Source organism: Rhinatrema bivittatum, chromosome 3 (genome assembly GCF_901001135.1).
Source record: "Rhinatrema bivittatum chromosome 3, aRhiBiv1.1, whole genome shotgun sequence".
In the NCBI taxonomy this organism is placed as follows: Eukaryota; Metazoa; Chordata; class Amphibia; order Gymnophiona; family Rhinatrematidae; genus Rhinatrema; species Rhinatrema bivittatum.
The window spans coordinates 270,955,309-270,972,189 of record NC_042617.1 but is presented as its reverse complement, the minus strand read 5'-3'; the positions used below and the strand labels follow the sequence as shown (position 1 = coordinate 270,972,189).

Below are 16,881 nucleotides of genomic sequence, written 5' to 3'. Positions count from 1 at the left end.
AGGTATCAAAACAAGATATGTATCAGATGCTTTGAGTGGATGAACTGATTGAGTGTCTGGGATCAGCCCATTTCATTTCGACCTCAGTGGGAGCACTGAGAGGAGAGGATCACCTTGCTGGTCGCTGAAAACAATCAGTAAGTACTGCTTGGAGAAATTTTTAAAACTTAAGTACTGGGGAAAAGTAAACTATTGGGGTATATTATCTAGTGTGTTTGTATGTTTTGTTTTAAATAAATAGTCAGAAAGTCAGACAACAAACAGAAGTTTGTATGTTTGTATTTCCCACCCCTAGCTCATCCTTTAATTTATTGGCAGGTGTCACTTTCACACTTAAATTTTTTATTTTTTTTTAAATCAGCATTTTAACTTAAACTCAGAAAATCCCCACACCTTATCAAGAGGTCACTACCAGATATAAGTGAATAAACTAATACATTTAAAGGACCCTAACTGTATGCAATCCTACACCCATAGCAACTAGGAACTGAACAAATTTGAGATGAAGGCAGCAGTCCAGCAGCAAGAGGGGGGCCTCCCGGTCTTTTGCATTGAGTGTCACATGTATGATTTTTTACCCACCGGTGAGAAATTATAGGTGTGCAGTCAATGCAAAGAGCAGAGAACGAGTCCAATCTCTGGAGCCTAGAGTGGCAGACCTGGAAGAGCTGAGGCAGACAGCAAGGTATATAGATGAGACCTGCAGGGACAAAGGAGCCAAATCCCAACTCCAGTCTGGCATCCCTGGTGCTGCCTTGGAGAAGGAAGTTCTCATGATCAGAGTGCATCAACCTGATGCAGCAGAAAATGATCCTGTAGCAAGGACATAAGAACATAAGAAATTGCCATGCTGGGTCAGATCAAGGGTCCATCAAGCCCAGCATCCTGTTTCCAACAGAGACAAAACCAGGCCACAAGAACCTGGCAAGTACCCAAAGTGTGTGTCGGGACACATTAGTGTGTCGCCTGTAGTGTGGAGGTGTGTCGCCCGGTCCACAGGGCCGGCGGAAGCAGGGAACTATAGCAGGAAGATCGGCGGGCAGTGGTGGAGCTTACATCACCACGGCCCGAAGAAAAGGGTCACGTTCACTCCTCCTCCTTCCTGCCTGTGCAGCCCTGGAAGAAAAACGTTGCCGGAGCCGCGTGGGCAGGAAGGAGGAGGAGCATCTGCTGCGTACAGAAGAAGAGCAGCATTAATGGGCCGTTGCGGATCCTACGTCGCGACGGCCCGAGAAGAGGAGGAAACCCGATAGCAGGGCCACTGCGGATCCCACGTCGCGGCAGCCCGAGAAGAGGAGGAAACCCGATAGCAGGGCCGCTGCAGATCCCATGTCACGGCCAGGGAAGATCAGGGCCTCTGAAGAGCCCTTCCTTCGGCAACCCGTGCAGAGGGGACAGCATGTGCCAGTGAGAGCCTGTGCTTGAGCAAGAGAGCATGTAGGAGTGAGAGAGCCTGTGTGTGTGAGAGTGAGACAGCATGTGCACGAGAGAGACAGTATGTATGTATGTATGAGAGAGAGGCATGTGAGAGTGACAGCATTACAGACGTATCTTGAATAAATAAAGGCCTTTTTGTTCTGTACCAAGTGGAGGCGGCACACTCTGACGCGCAGAAACACGTATGCGGCGCCATTTGAGAATGGAACCGGGAGAAGCTTAAGCGCTACATTATTTATTCAAGATACGTCAGTAATGCGGATGTTGTTGGAATTAACTAATAGTTATTCAGTGTGCTCTCATTTAAGCCCCTGAGGCAGCCACTGGAATGTGGCGAAACTCGGCGCGAGTCGGGCATTTTTAATTAATCACATACATCTCCACCAATTAAAGATTTGGAAAAAGACCCTTGGGCATCTATTCTTTGGATTTAGCTCCTCCTGCATTGATGCCTGGACCTGACCCCCCTGCCTAGAAATGTTGCTGTCTGCCACGCGCCTCGACCTTTGGCTTGACTTCCAGCTTACGTTGTCTGCCGCCTGCCTCGACCCCCATGTTTGTTCACTGGTTTAAGCTGTCTGCTGCCAGCCCCTGTCCTTGCTTGACCTTTGACTTTCACTTCTTACCACAGGGACCCACCTGCGACCTGCTGGCTGTCAGAACCCAAGGGCCCAACCTGCGGGGGAGACAGTTGGAAAAGGTGAAGCTCCAGTTAATCCCACCTTGGGGTTCGTCCACCTGCTGTAGAGTGCTTCTTTACAGCCCAAGGATCCACGTCACCTAACAGATAATTTCCAATCTACCCTGGCTTACAAATTTCCAACCTTGCACCTGGCTTAAGGTGTGTACTAAACATAGATTTGGAGGCACTTCCCCTCAGCATTTACAAAACAAGCAAAATTTCTTTTAAAGAATCAGAGGAGCCAACAAGGAAAAACAATTTGTCTAAAGAACAATACAGTGACAAATGTGAGTTACTACAGCAACCACATATAGATCAAAACATAACAAAGGACTGGCTAAGGAAAGTTGAACTCCAATCTAAAGGTGAACAATTGATAATTGCAGCATAAAACAGTGGACTTTGAACAAAACTGCAGCCAGCAAAGAAAAAAGACGACAAAGCAGATGCAGATTCTGTAAAACAGAACTGTGTGTATGTGTGCCTGTAAGAGAGAGAGAGAGAGACAGAGAGAGACTCGGAGCCTGCTTGTGTGTGTGCCTGTAAGAGAGAGTGAGAGAGAGAGTCTTTGAGCCTGCTTGTGTGTGTGCCTGTAAGAGTGAGAGAGAGAGTCTTTGAGCCTGCTTGTGTGTGTGCCTGTAAAAGAGTGAGAGAGACTCTGAGCCTGCTTGTGTGTGTGCCTGTAAGAGAGAGTGAGAAAGAGAGAGACTCTGAGCCTGCTTGTGTGTGTGCCTGTAAGAGAGAGAGAGAGAGGGAGAGACAGAGAGAGACTCTGAGCCTGCTTGTGTGTGTGCCTGTAAGAGAGAGTGAGAGAGAGAGTCTTTGAGCCTGCTTGTGTGTGTGCCTGTAAGAGAGAGAGAGAGAGAGACTCGGAGCCTGCATGTGTGTGTGCCTGTAAGAGAGAGTGAGAAAGAGAGAGACTCTGAGCCTGCTTGTGTGTGTGCCTGTAAGAGAGAGAGACTCGGAGCCTGCATGTGTATGTGCCTGTAAGAGAGAGTGAGAAAGAGAGAGACTCTGAGCCTGCTTGTGTGTGCCTGTAAGAGAGAGAGACTCTGAGCCTGCTTGTGTGTGTGCCTGTAAGAGAGAGAGACTTGGACCCTGCTTGTGTGCGTGCCTGTAAGAGAGAGAGAGAGAGAGACTCAGAGCCTGCTTGTGTGTTTGCCTGTAAGAGAGAGAGAGAGACTCGGAGCCTGCTTGTGTGTGTGCCTGTAAGAGAGAGCGAGAGAGAGACTCAGAGCCTGCTTGTGTGTGTGCCTGTAAGAGAGAGTGAGAACGAGAGACTCGGAGCCTGCTTGTGAGTCTGCCTGTGAAAGAGAGGCACAATCTACAATCTCAGGGTGACTGGAAATGAAAAGTTCCCAGCTATGGAGAGGGGGGAAGTTTTTTATTATCCTTAGTAATTTTATTTATTGGGTATTTGATATGTCTGCTGTTTTGAAATATTTGATTGATTTTGGGAACATTTTTAAAGTTTTTTTTTTAATCTTTATTCTTAATTATTAAGTGGTGGTCTAATTGTCATCTGTTTGGAAATATGCTTTGTATTAGTATGGTTTCCTCACTGTTATGACTGATTTATATTTCTTGACTTTGTTTTATGAGGAATGGTGATATTTCTGTTTGTGATTTATTGCACTGCATATGAGTCTGGCTTTTAGTGGCTTCCAGTCCAGTTTTTTGTCTGCAGTTTACTATTTATGGCCTGCATTTGTGACTGAGGTTAGGTGGTCTTCTAGCTGAGAAAATGCCTTGTACCTGTTGGGTTGAAGGTTTTTCTGATTTTGGTAGAGGCTGGGGATCCATGATTGAAGGGGTACCTTGAGTGCTAAAAATGATGGCGCTTAAGCCTGCTGGATACTGAAATGCCTATAGCAAGTGGTGGAAATTTGATTGCTGGGTCGAGGACCCACCCAGTCCTGCCACGCCCTGCCCCACCCTCCATCCCTTGTTGCGCTTGATAACTTGTAAATGTGGCCCCTGCCCAAAAAACGTTTCCTACCCCTGCTCTAGGCTGTACATGTTCAGATTGTTAAGTCTGTACACCATATTCTTTCCAACAAAGATCACCAACCATTTTAATAGCTGCCCTCTGGACCAACTCCATCCTGTTTATATCTTTTTGAAGCTGCGGTCTCCAGAACTGTACACAGTATTCCAAGTGAGGTCTCACCCAGGGATCTATACAGGGGCAATATCACCTCCTTTTTCCTGCTGACCATTCCTCTCCCTATGCGCCCAAGCATCTTTCTGGCCTTTGCCATTGCCTTATCCATCTGCTTGGCTGTTGCAGATTCTGGCATCATCAGCAAAAGGACAAACCTTTCCCACAGTCCCTCTGTATTATCACTTACAAAAATTGTTGCAAAGAACAAACTGTCTATCTTCATAATTTAGATGGAGTGTAGGATATCACATTTTCATGGTGAACTTGATCAATACAGCGTTCACATTGAATCCAAGAGAGTGGGATGCTATCATTCTTATAGCCAATCCATAGTATACTAAGGGGTAGATTTTATAATTTTGCGCGAGCGCATACTTTTGTTCGCGCACCAGGCGCGAACAAAAGTACGCTGGATTTTATAAGATATGTGCGTAGCCGCGCGTATCTTATAAAATCTGGGGTCGGCGCGCGCAAGGGGGTGCACATTTGTGCAACCTGCGCGCGCCGAGCCCAGCGTGCGCTGCCTGTTCCCTCCGAGGCTGCTCCGATTTCGGAGCGGCCTCGGAGGGAACTTTCCTTCGTCCTCCCCCCACCTTCCCCTCCCTTCCCCTACCTAACTCACCCCCCCCGACCCTATCTAAACCCCCCCCCTTACCTTTGTTGGCAGATTTACGCCTGCTGAAAGCAGACGTAAATCTGCGCGCGCCAGGGGGCTGGTCCGGAGGCCTCGACCACGCCCCTGGGCCAGCGCCATGCCCCCGTCACGCCGTGTCATTTACGGCACGCCCCCAACACGCCCCTTTAACGAAGCCCCGGGACTTACGCACGTCCCGGGGCTCTGCGCGCGCCGGCGGCCTATGCAAAATAGGCACGCCGGCGCGCGAGGGCCCTGCGCACGTAAATCCGGCCGGATTTACACGCGCAGGGCATTTAAAATCCAGCCCTAAGATTTTGACTATTTATACAGCTGGTCATAATGGCTGTATTCAGCATCACTTGATATTTGGTTCATATGCTCCTCTTGTGCTACATCACTAAGATGTTATTAGAGATATATTCTATCTGCATCTATTGCAGTGAACAGCATGTAGATTGTAGGCAGGCAAGTTATTGGTTGATAGTTTGTGGGGACATCCCTTTTTTTCACTTTTTATTTATAATTTCAATTTAACATCCAAGCATAACACTTGTAAAGAACATCACAGAGAGATAGAAAAGTAGATACATATGTAACAATGCAAAATTAACCTAATCTCCCATGTCCTATTAGTCCATCATATGAAGAGGAAACCAGTCAAAAAATTCATAAAAACTGGGGACATCCTTCGAGTCTCCCTTTAGAAGGAGAAGTGTTCCTATTAGCCATTGTGGAGTTAATTCTGGCTGTCCAATCAATTGATTTTTGTAATTAGGCAAGTCTTGATGGAAAGATGTTAAATGTTTGAGCCAGTAGCTGGACACTCCATCAGGGTAAGAGGACTTCCAGTTTGGAGCCCTTTTTAGCCCGTTTTCCAGTTCTTTTGTTGTAACTTTAGACCATTCCATAGTTTTAATGTTTGCCTCTTCCAAACTGTCCTGTTTTCTGGGTGGTATCAACAAACAAGATAGATGCCGGGTGTCTTTTTTAAAACGTTTATTGAAGTGGGCAGTTTTTATGTCTCCACTTCAATAAACGTTTTAAAAAAGACATCCGGCATCTATCTTGTTTGTTGATACCATTACGGCTTTCATAGATCGCCTCCCTTCCTGTTTTCTGGGTGGCCATTCTGCTTCTCTATTGCGCTCTACAGAATCTTTATATTAATTTCTCCAAAACTGTTCTGTTTGGTCTTTGGTTGGTAGTGTTTTAACAGCACTAATGATCTTCCCTAGATCCCTATAAAGCTGCTTCAGGTTCTCGCTAAACATTTTATTTTAGTGCATCTCTCTTCTATTTTCTTCACATTTTTTTTTTTAATATATTCCACCTTTCGAGACTGGTCAGCCACTTCAAAGCAGCTAACCCTCAGGAACTGAAGGTATTTCTCTGTCCCCAGAGGGCTCACAATCTAAGGGCCAGATTCATCAAGGCTTTCTATTTTTGTCTATGGGAAAAACCCTTAGTGAATCATATACTAAGTTTGTATCTGAGGCAATGGCGGGTGAAGTGATTTGCCCAAAATCACAAGAAACATTAGCAAAATTTGAAACCTGGCTTCCCCAGTTCTCAGCCCACGGACCTAACCACTAGGCTATTCTGACATGCTTCAGCTTTTACAATTCTTTTATTTTTAATTTGTTATTAGAAGATAAGAATCTAAAGTTTTCTCTCATTAGTAAGGCATATCTCAGTTTGATGGTTTAGATTTTTCTCATTAGTTTTAGTGTCCTTGGTCCTTTAAGATTTGTGTCTACCAGTAACACCTCTGCATGCAGTAATTTAATTTGTTCTTCTATACCTTTTTTTTCAAGGAGGATTCTTTTCCATTGTGGATTCTTTCATGTTTTTTTAGATAGCGTACATGACTAAAACATCTACCACAGTCAGAACATTTAAAAGGTTTCTCACCCAGGTGGATTCTTTTATGTTGTTTCAGATAGCTCATGTGACTGAAATATTTATCACAGTCAAAACATTTAAATGGTTTCTCTCCAGTATGGATTCTTTCATGTTTCTTCAGATTGCTTATGTCACTGAAAGTTTTATCACAGTCAAAACATTTATATGGTTTCTCTCCAGTGTGGATTCTTTCATGTTTTTTCATATCACTTACACGACTGAAACATTTATAACAGTCAGAACATTTAAATGGTTTATCTCCAGAATGGACTATTTCGTGTTTTCTCAGGCTCTCTTTGCAAGTGAAAGATTTTTCACATTCAAAACATTTAAATGCTTTCTCTCCTGTGTGAAGTACCTGGTGAATTTTAAGCTGCGATCTGCATGTAAAACAACTTTTACATTCATTACATTTAAAAAGTTTTTCTCCGTTTTGAAGATTTTGTTTTGCTCTGAGATTTGAATTTCTGGTAAACCCTTTCTCACATTCAGAATATTGAAATGGTCTTCCTCCTAGCTGAATTCTTAAATGCCCCTCCAGTTCAGGACTGTATGCAAAGCATTTTTCACTTGGAGTGCATTTTAATTGTTTCTTTTGCATATAAACTTTTCTATATCCTATAAGGTTTGTTTTCTCAGAGGTTTTTTTCTCACCTTCAGTATATGTGCATTTTGTCTTCTTTCTATGACATTCTTGGATACATGTGTAAATTGAGTTCTCAGGGAACTTATTCCCACATGCAGTCATTTCTTGGTACTCAACAGAATGCAAGCTTCGGGTAAAGTTTTCCATAGTATCAGCACTTTGAAATGGTCTCTCTCTTTCACTGAGAATCTGAGATTGTGCAAGCTTTGAGGAGTGTTTGCAATTTCTCTTCTGTTCAGTACATCTGTTGGAGGTCACTTCTTTGTGGGCTTTTTCTTCCAACTTGGGTGGTCTTACTCTACTGATACTTACTTCACAGTCAGCTGAAGGAACCGGACTGTCTCTGGATGGGCCTTGTTTTTTCCATTCCTTCCTTTGGTGCCCATCACACATTCTCTCACTATTGTTACTGAAATCATCATCTGTTGAATAAAAATGAGTATGTTCTTTAATTTTACACCTATGAAGAAGGACATGTATAGGGGAATGACACAAATGATTCCACAAAGATCTTTGCTTGGCTAAGGCTCTACTGAGGCAATCAAAACACAGGTCCAAAGTCTGCGAGAACTTTCCCTTTGAAAATTGCCTTGGGAAAAATTATCCACAAAAATTTGCAACTGCTTTCTCTGTGGGTAAGTTTTCCAGCAAAAAAGAACATGCATAGTTTTGAACATGCAAAACTATGCACACTGAGGCCTCCACTCCAGGAACACCTTCACAGAAATGCAGGTATAAGTGCTGTGTAACAATAGGCTTACATTTACTTGAATACAGGCTGTGCAATTTTCAAAAACCGCTTGTACCTGTGTAAACAACCACTTGCATGGGTAAATAGCTTCTGAAACTTGCCCTCCCAATGACAGAAGTGGCGCTGCTTGCATACAGGTAGAGGCAGCATGCAAAGAAGGAAACAGACCTTGTCTGATATCCTCCTGCTGGTTCTGGGCATCTCATCCTCACCTCCAGTCTCTGCAGTGATTCCCTTCACTCCGATTACAGTCATTGATCAAAAACCTCTGGAAAGCCCTGCTGGGAATCTGGGATTCATTCTGGATCTTCCAGCTTAAAGCAACTGAATCCTAATGACTTAGTAATATTAACTGACCCGAAAGCCAGTACAAATATTCACCATCTATAGGAAACGTGTAAAATGCTGCACAGCGTACAGCGTGTAGTTTATTTAAAAAAAAATAAAATGTGTTTTCTTACCAAGGTCAATCTCAATAACCTCATTGCCTCTGTCTCTCTGCTCAGTGACATGAGGATCTTCCATTTTCAGGATCTCCACTGTGGGATCAAGACTATAATCTCTGCAGCCTATTTCAAAAAAATGGAAAAACATTTTCAGTCTTTAAATAGTCTTGGATATTGACTTAAGACAAGCAACATTTGGATAAAAGTAAGAGGGTAGGAATTGCATGGGCTCTCTGAGTATCCCGAGGAAAACACTAAGGACCCTCTATGGCCCTGCAGTACAAAGGAAGCAGTGCAGCCAGGGCACCCAGTTCGTTACAATCCCATGCATATTCTTCAGATTCAGAGAACAATCCTGGTACAGTTATAGACCACGATAAATGCGTTCATGGGCTCTCTGCGGCAGCTGACGGACCAATGAATTTAATGAAAACGTTAGAAGGAAGAGAAGCAATTACATGGACCCCTGCAGGGATAGTTATCCTACAACCAGTGATTGACTTTGCTCCGCAGACTGTCACCCAGAAACAGTATCTGTTGCTTAGGTTAAAAAAAAAATATATTAAATTTAATAAGGAGCTGCCAACAGGAAGTGATGAAGGAAAGGTGGCAGAGAGACAAACTACAGCAAGGATAATAAATGACTGGAAAGGGGGAAAAAAAGGGTGTGCTTTTGGGTAGAGAGAGAGAGGCTCTTGTGCAGTGGTGGGGGAAAAGTAGAAAAAGCAATGCAAAATACAATAAAAAGAAACCTGAAATAAAAACATGATGAAATAATTGGAAATAGAACAAAAAATTATTCATTTAAGAGAGGCTGGAAGACATATGCCTTGATTATAATGGCACATTCTGGCTACACCTGGTCCATAAAAAGTGTCTTTCTTTTAAGAAATGGTTGGCTTGATCCATTAGTAGTTGTAATCCAAGTTACATCACCCGCTTCATGCAATTCCTCGCATGTGCCTAGGATGGGCAGGTTTCCTCCTTCCTCAGATCCCTGGGGCTCAATCTCAAATCCGTCTTGCTTAAATCGGATTAAAATGTCAGGTTTGACATTGGGGAAGCCTGCTGTGAAAAAAAAAAAGGATAGTTACAATAGTTTTAGAATAGTTACCCCAGAACCTATATTAGCAATGCAAGTGAGCTCAGAATTATTCAGTTTTCATCGTCACTTACACTAGTGTAGAGCTAAGAGAAGAGGGGTCCTGCTGTGCTGATCATCATTAGAAATACATTCTAGTAGTAAACTATTTTTTAATTTTATAAGTATTTATACTCTACCTTTCCAAATTTATGAGCAAAGTGGATAACAAACTCAGGCAAAATGCACAGATAAAAAACATATTTCCATAAAATATATAGTAGAATTAACAATAAACTAAAAATAATAGAAAAGGCATGACATAACATCAACAAAATAAATCCAGAAAAACTTAATAACAAACACATATAAAAGATAAACATGTGACATCACTAAAATAAATTTAAAAAACAACCTATATTACATATAAGTATAATCAAAGAGAAAACAGAATAGAATCAGATTGAAATCAGAAGTCCGTGTTATAATAGAATTGACAACAACATAGATTAATGGCTATTATTCAAGTTTACTTAGGGAATAGCCACTGCTATTAATTGCATCAGTAGCATGGGATCTGCTTAGTGTTTGGGTAATTGCCAGGTTCTTGTGACCTGGTTTGGCCTCTGTTGGAAACAGGATGCTGGGCTTGATGGACCCTTAGTCTGACCCAGCATGGCAATTTCTTATGTTCTTATCATAAGGCTAAAAGTTTGTTTACAAAACTGGAATTCAAAGCTTTCCTAAATCTTAACTAATCCATTTCAAGGCAAACTCCATGCTCATAACATGGGGAATAAGGTCCCAGATCTAGAGGCAGTCATGGAAGACCTGGTACATGGAAAACCATGTCTGGGATATAGTCATAACCAGCTACAATCTATTCAGGAAAGACAGGACAGGAAGGAAAGGAGGAGGTGTGGCATTATATATAAAAATATAATATTAAAGCAACGGAATTGCAGGACTTATGCGGTAAGGAGAAGGCACTGTGAGTTAATCTGGAAAGAGGGAACGGAACATCTATTTATATTGGTGTAATATACAGACCTCCATCATAGACATAGGAGACAGACAGAGATTTTATGGAGAATATTCAAAGGATTGCTGTGAAAGGGGAGGTGGTGCTTCTTGGGGATTTCAGTCTTCCAGATGTTGATTGGGACATCCCGGCTGCAGTATCTTCTAGAAGCAGGAACATGCTTTTCTCTGAAAGCAGATCTGTTCTGTCAACTGGTAACGGAACCCACACGGGAGGAAGCGATACTGGACCTGGTATTTATCAATGGGGACATTATTTCTGATGCTGTAGTGGAAGATTGTTTGGGAGCTAGTGACCGCCGGAAGGTGTGGTTCAATATTAGGACAGAAGAGATGAGGTTAAGAAAGTAAATAAAAGTAAGAGGGAAAAGAGGCTAATATTTTGTAAAGAAGTAGCTGAAAAGGTAAGAAATTGCAGAAAGAGGAAGATAGACAACAATATCTGGAAAAGTTAAGAGAAACTGGGAAAGTAGCCAGGAATACAAAAAAATCAAATAGAAGAAAAAATAGCAAATACAGTACAGTAAAACGGGGGGGGGGGGGGGGGGGGGAGAGGACTCTTTTTTAGATATGTCAGTGATAGGAGGAAGTGCAAACGTGGCAATGTGAGATTCAGAGATGAAGAGGAGGAATATGTAGAGGCTGATGAGGAAAGAGCAAAACTACTTAACAAATATTTGTTTGGTGTTTACTGTGGAAGGGCCTGGAGCAAAACCACATAAAACAAACACAAATAAGATTGGAAGTGAGGCAGAGAGGACCCAAGATGGCGTCTGCTTAGAAGGGCGTGAAAAAGGAGTACTCCCAAAATCGATTGAATTTCTTCGGAAAAGATGCCTCACACCAAAAGGAAGGGGAGAGTTAGAGGGGAGCCCCTGACCCCAACGACTCCTGCCCCCTCTCAGCTTATTATAGGGAACTTCTTTTCACCAAGTGGCGCTAAAACTACAGGAGCGATTCCAGGCGTCGGCATGGGTGCAGAGCAAGCACAGATGCCACTGGATTTAAACATCTCGCTGAGTCCCGGAGAACCCGTGATGCCTTTGCCACCGCGTCCTGCACATTCTCCGGTCTTGGGCAAGGCCAACCGACCTGAGCAGTCGGAGGCAGCTGATCCCATCGGGTGAAACCCGGAGAAAGAAGGTGCAAGACCTAAGGTTAGAGGGGACACGATGAGAATACCAGTTTCCCACTAACATTGACACCACGAGAGCAAAATGGCTGGACAGAGGTCTCAGAGATGAGGAAGGAACCCTGTCCAAAAGGAACAGTGAGTTTATTTGATAACTTGAGCGATTCACAGACACAGCCCATAACATTGGAAAGTATCTGGTCTACTCTAATGGACTTAAAATCAATTACTTTGAACTTAAATGCAACGGTTGTAGATACACAGAATCATGTACTAAAGGTAGAACCGTTAATATCTCAACATGATGAGAAACTCTCAGGTTTTGAAAATCGGGTTAGTCAAATTGAGAAGATTCAGGTGGGATTGATTCAAGGAGAGCTTGCAAACAGCAGGAAAATTGAATTCATGGAAAATCAAATGAGGTATAACAACTTAAGAATTCTCAATTTTCCTAGTATGAAGCTCATATCCCCTTATGAACAATATAAGAAATACTTGATGGAGAATTTAATGTTAACTTTAGATGAGATACCAACTATAGCAAAAATCTTTTTTGTGTCATTAGGGGAAAAAAAGAATGAGGGTAATCAAAAAAAATGAGTCACAACAGAATGAAATAAGTAATATTACTGCTTTTCTTGAACAAACTATGTCTGAGCAAGTTGTACATCGTGGAATATTGTGTGTAAAATTTGTGTATGGAATAGATAGGGACAAGATACTTAAGCTATCCCTTAAGAACAGAGAGAAGTTGTATTTAGGTCAAAAAATTTGGACCTTCCCAAATATAACTGGAGCTACACAGGTACGAAGGAGACGTTTTCTCCAAATGAGCCAGGAAGTTAAAACTTTAGGGGCTCAGTTTACAATCTATCCAAGTAAATGTGTAGTAAAATATCAGAAAGAGAGGTTTGTGTTTCTAGAGCCAATTGAGTTACGTAAATTTCTTGATGCCAGATTACCTTGTCACTGCACCTTAGTTTGGGTGGTGTATGAAGTAGCGCTACTTCCATTCTAAATGCTTTGTAACTTTGCTTGAATTTGCTCAATTGTTAAGTATCTTGGGTTCTCTTTCGCTTTATAATAGGGTTATTTCCTTAATATTAGGCTGAGATATAAAGGTTAAAGATTACCTATATAAATATATTTCCTTTTTGTGGTTTATATAAATCAGCCATTAATTAATATCTGTTATTGTATAATGTTTACTTGACCCTAATCAATGACAAGCGGTTATTGCTGTCTGTTTGTTTAAAACTTCATGAATAAAAAAAAAAAATATTGGAAGTGAGGTAAACCTCAATCAATTTTCAGAACAGTGTGTTCGTGAGGAGCTAACTAAACTTAAAGTAGATAAGGCAATGGGCCTGGATGGGATACATCCCAGGGTCCTAAGGGAACTTCTCTAAGCCCTGGCAGCTCCACTGGCTGACCTTTTCAATGCTTTATTAGAGCCTGGAGTAGTTCCGGAGGACTGGAAAAGAGGGGCGGGGAGTTTGTGGTTCCTATTCATAAAAGTGGAAGTAAGGACGCTGGGAACTACAGGCCAGTTAGTCTGACCTCTGTGGTGAGCAAACTAATGGAATCACTGCCAAAACAGAGGATAGTGCAATTTTTTGAATACAATGGATTGCAAGATCCGAGGCAGTATGGTTTTATCAGCAATAAATGTGATCAATTTCTTTGATTGGGAGACCAGAGAGTTGGATCAAGGCAGAGCGCTAGATGTAGTCTACTTGGATTTCAGCAAGGCCTTTGACACATTTTCGCACAGAACACTTATAAATAAATTGTACGCCCTTGGTATGGATCCTAGAGTGACTGACTAGATTAAAAGCTGGCTGAGTGGGAGGTGACAAAGGGTAGTGGTGTAAATGGGAGTTTTCTCCTAGGAGGGAGGAGTTACTAGCGGTGTGCCTTCTTTTCAACATTTTTGTGAGCAGGATCGTCGGGAAAGATTTGTCTTATTGCCGATAATACCAAAATCTGTAACAGGGCGGACAGCCAGGAACGTGTGGAAAAGATGAAGAGGAATCTAGTGAAGCTCAAGGAATGGTCTAAAGTCTGGAGGCTAAGACTTAATGCTAAAAAATGCAGAGGTATGTATTTAGGATGCAAAGACCCAAGGGAAAGGTACAGTATTGAAGGTGAAATTATTCAAAGTAGAAAGAAAAAGTAGGATCTGGGGGTAATTGTGTATTTGATGATCTTAAGGTGGTCAAACAGATGGATAAAGCAACGGTAAAAGCCAGAAAGATGCTTGGCTGCATAGGGAGAGGAATGGTCAGCAGAAAAAGGGAGGTGAGACCTCATTGGGAATACTATGTACAATTTTGGAGACCGCACCTTCAAAAGGATATAAACAGAATGGAGTCCATCCTGAGGGTGACTACTAAAATGATCATTGATTTTTGTTCAAAAGCATATGGGGACAGACTTAATCTAAACATGTATACCCAAGACAAGGATTGGTGCTCTTTTTAGAAATTGATGTTTCTTGACAGTTTTGGGGATGGAGGGGACTTGGCATATCTTAGTTCTTTTCTAATGTGCTGTATGTGAGGATTCGGGAGGGGGGGGAGGAAGGTATGGCATCCGGCAGGATGGCTTTACTTCTCCTGGGAGAGGGGATCTATGGGAAACGTCAGTGGACAAGATATGAGAGGGGATGGGTGGGAGAGGGCGGGGGAGGAGGGCTGATAGTGTGATCTTATTGGAGCTGCTGATTTGGGGATATATGTGGTTGGTGGGGTGCTGTGGGAGCTGTTGGAAGGGCTATGTTAGAGGGTAGCAGAGGATTTTATACACAATGGTGGGGGACTTGAAATTGGCCTGAATTCTCCGGTTAAAAGGAGATTGCTTTTTTGGAAATGCCTGTGCTCATAGCCAACGTGGTATTTTGTTAGGAAACACACTTGACTAAGTACAAGGAGCAGCTATTATGGGTCAAGGCGTTTTCCCAACAATATGTTTCATTGGCGGCTAGAGGTAGCAATTATTGAGAGGTGGGTATATTATTCTGTCATTCACTGGTGGTAGATGTGCAGGTTGCGTTGAGGGTAGATATATTCTTCTTAAGGTTGCAGAAATGTGCACAGCTGTAAGAGTCCAAAGAATGACTAATCCTTGTGTGGTAGGGCCTGGCCATCTCTGCTTCACTGGACAGAAAGACACTGGTGGACAAAACATACAGGTATGAAAAACAGCAACATATAGAACACTGAGGAGGCTTGGAGGACATGTGCTTTGAGTTAGCAGCCAGAGTGCCACAGTATGCACTGTTGGGGGCAGGATATGAATTCTGTGCCCGGAAGAAAAGGGGGATATAAAAAAACTTTTTTTTCCAGAAACAGTGAAACTAAAGAGCAAACTGTAGGAAAAGATATGGTCAGCAATAAAGAACCGGTATGAACAGGTTCAGGCTGGACATTGGGGAATGTAACCAAAACTAACCAGTATCTATGTGCTGCCTGGCACATATTCACACAGGATAAAAGGAGCCTATTGTGTAAGATGAACCTTGGAGAGAAATGCACAGAGATATCTTGCAACTTGTAGGAGCCATAGCATTCTCTCCCCAGGAAGAAAGAGCTGGCAATAAGCATTAACTATTAAACACTAAGCAAGATTGATTTTGTATGCACTAACCTTTAGATTTATCAAAATGTGTTAATAATGCTTACATTTCGAAAAAGGGGCATCTTTAGGGAAATTTTAGAATTGCTGCACCATGCGGTAACTTACCGCTTTGCATCGGTAGTATCATGTGGTGCGGTAAACTTAGCGCACCATGCAATAATCCCTATTTTTCACTAAGGGGAGGGAGGAAGACAGAGACAGAGAGAGCAAGAGAGAGAGAGAGAGAAGAAGAGAGATACTATCTACAAGGCCCTCATAGTAGTGAAGAATTTATTTCTTTATAAGAGGGCCATCTAGTAGGTCGAGGTGAGATATTGGTGGTGGTTCAGGGTTTAGGGACCAGTTTCACATGTAGAGTGAGAGGTATAAACAGCACAATACACCTTGGTGAAGATTTGACATCATTTAGAGTAAGGAAAGTCTCACAAAGATGAAATTTCTACTATGTTCTCTCACCCTGCACTGCTCCTGTCCTGAAGTTAACCTTATACAGGCACCCATGCCCGACAATAGAGCCCAATACCAATGCTTCTTTGGTTTCCCTCAATGCCAAACATGGTCTTTCCCAGATGCTGAGATCAATGACGAGAAACCAGATATCCTCAACCTGGAGAAGCCCAACAATGGTTGGTCTCTGGCATCCCTTCCAGCTAATGGTGTTGGCGGAACCGATGGCCCAGCTGATGTCGATGCTAAGGCCTCCGATGCCAATGACTTGGTCTTCTCCAGCCCGAAGAGGTGCTCCATCTTATATCCTTTCCAGGTCATCTGGTCGCATCTGCTGCATCCCCGGATGTCATGCAATGCCCCAAGGCAGAGGACACATCTATTCTAGAAGTCTGTGATAGAGAGGGTCCTCGTGCACCGGGGCATTGCTTAAATCTGAAGGTGGACACGTTGGCTCAAAATAAAAGAAACATAATGTTGAAATTGAGGGCGGGCACCGATTGCACCGCCGCTCCAGAGGTATTTAATTTATTTATTTATTCGCTTTTTATAACGACATTCGTGGGTACATCATGCCGGTTTACATATAACTAAAGGAGGAAAATACAAAAAACAGGGAGGGGGGAGGGGAGCAGCTAGGAAGTAGGAAGGAATGAGGGAAGGGGGTGAAAAAAGGACAGATGGAAATAATATAGGAACAATACCTGGCAGGGAACAAGGTACAGAGATGAATGAACCATCCAATAAGTAGTATATACAACACTGCAAATTATACACTCAAAGAGCACTATGTACAACATTGAAGATTATGCAGTCAAAAAATAGGGGTCTAGGGGGCAGGGGGAACTATACAATGCTACAGAATTGTGCAATCAA

At 42.6% G+C, this 16,881-nt stretch overlaps 1 protein-coding gene across 3 annotated transcripts in view; it reads right to left on the bottom strand.

Annotated features, from left to right (window-relative positions):
- The window catches only part of LOC115087421 (zinc finger protein 347-like), a 71,928-nt gene that overhangs the window by 22,528 nt on the left and 32,519 nt on the right, over positions 1-16,881 (bottom strand). For 2 of the 3 annotated variants that reach the window (XM_029594603.1, XM_029594604.1), the window contains 3 exons: positions 9,602-9,730; positions 8,681-8,788; positions 6,322-7,890 (listed from right to left, as the gene is read on the bottom strand). In XM_029594603.1, coding sequence (XP_029450463.1) covers positions 6,716-7,890; positions 8,681-8,788; positions 9,602-9,730 — 1,412 coding nt within the window. In that variant the 3' untranslated portion in view covers positions 6,322-6,715. Of the gene's footprint in view, positions 1-6,321; positions 7,891-8,680; positions 8,789-9,601; positions 9,731-16,881 lie in introns of those variants that run through there. The other variant, XM_029594605.1, reaches the window with a different exon arrangement.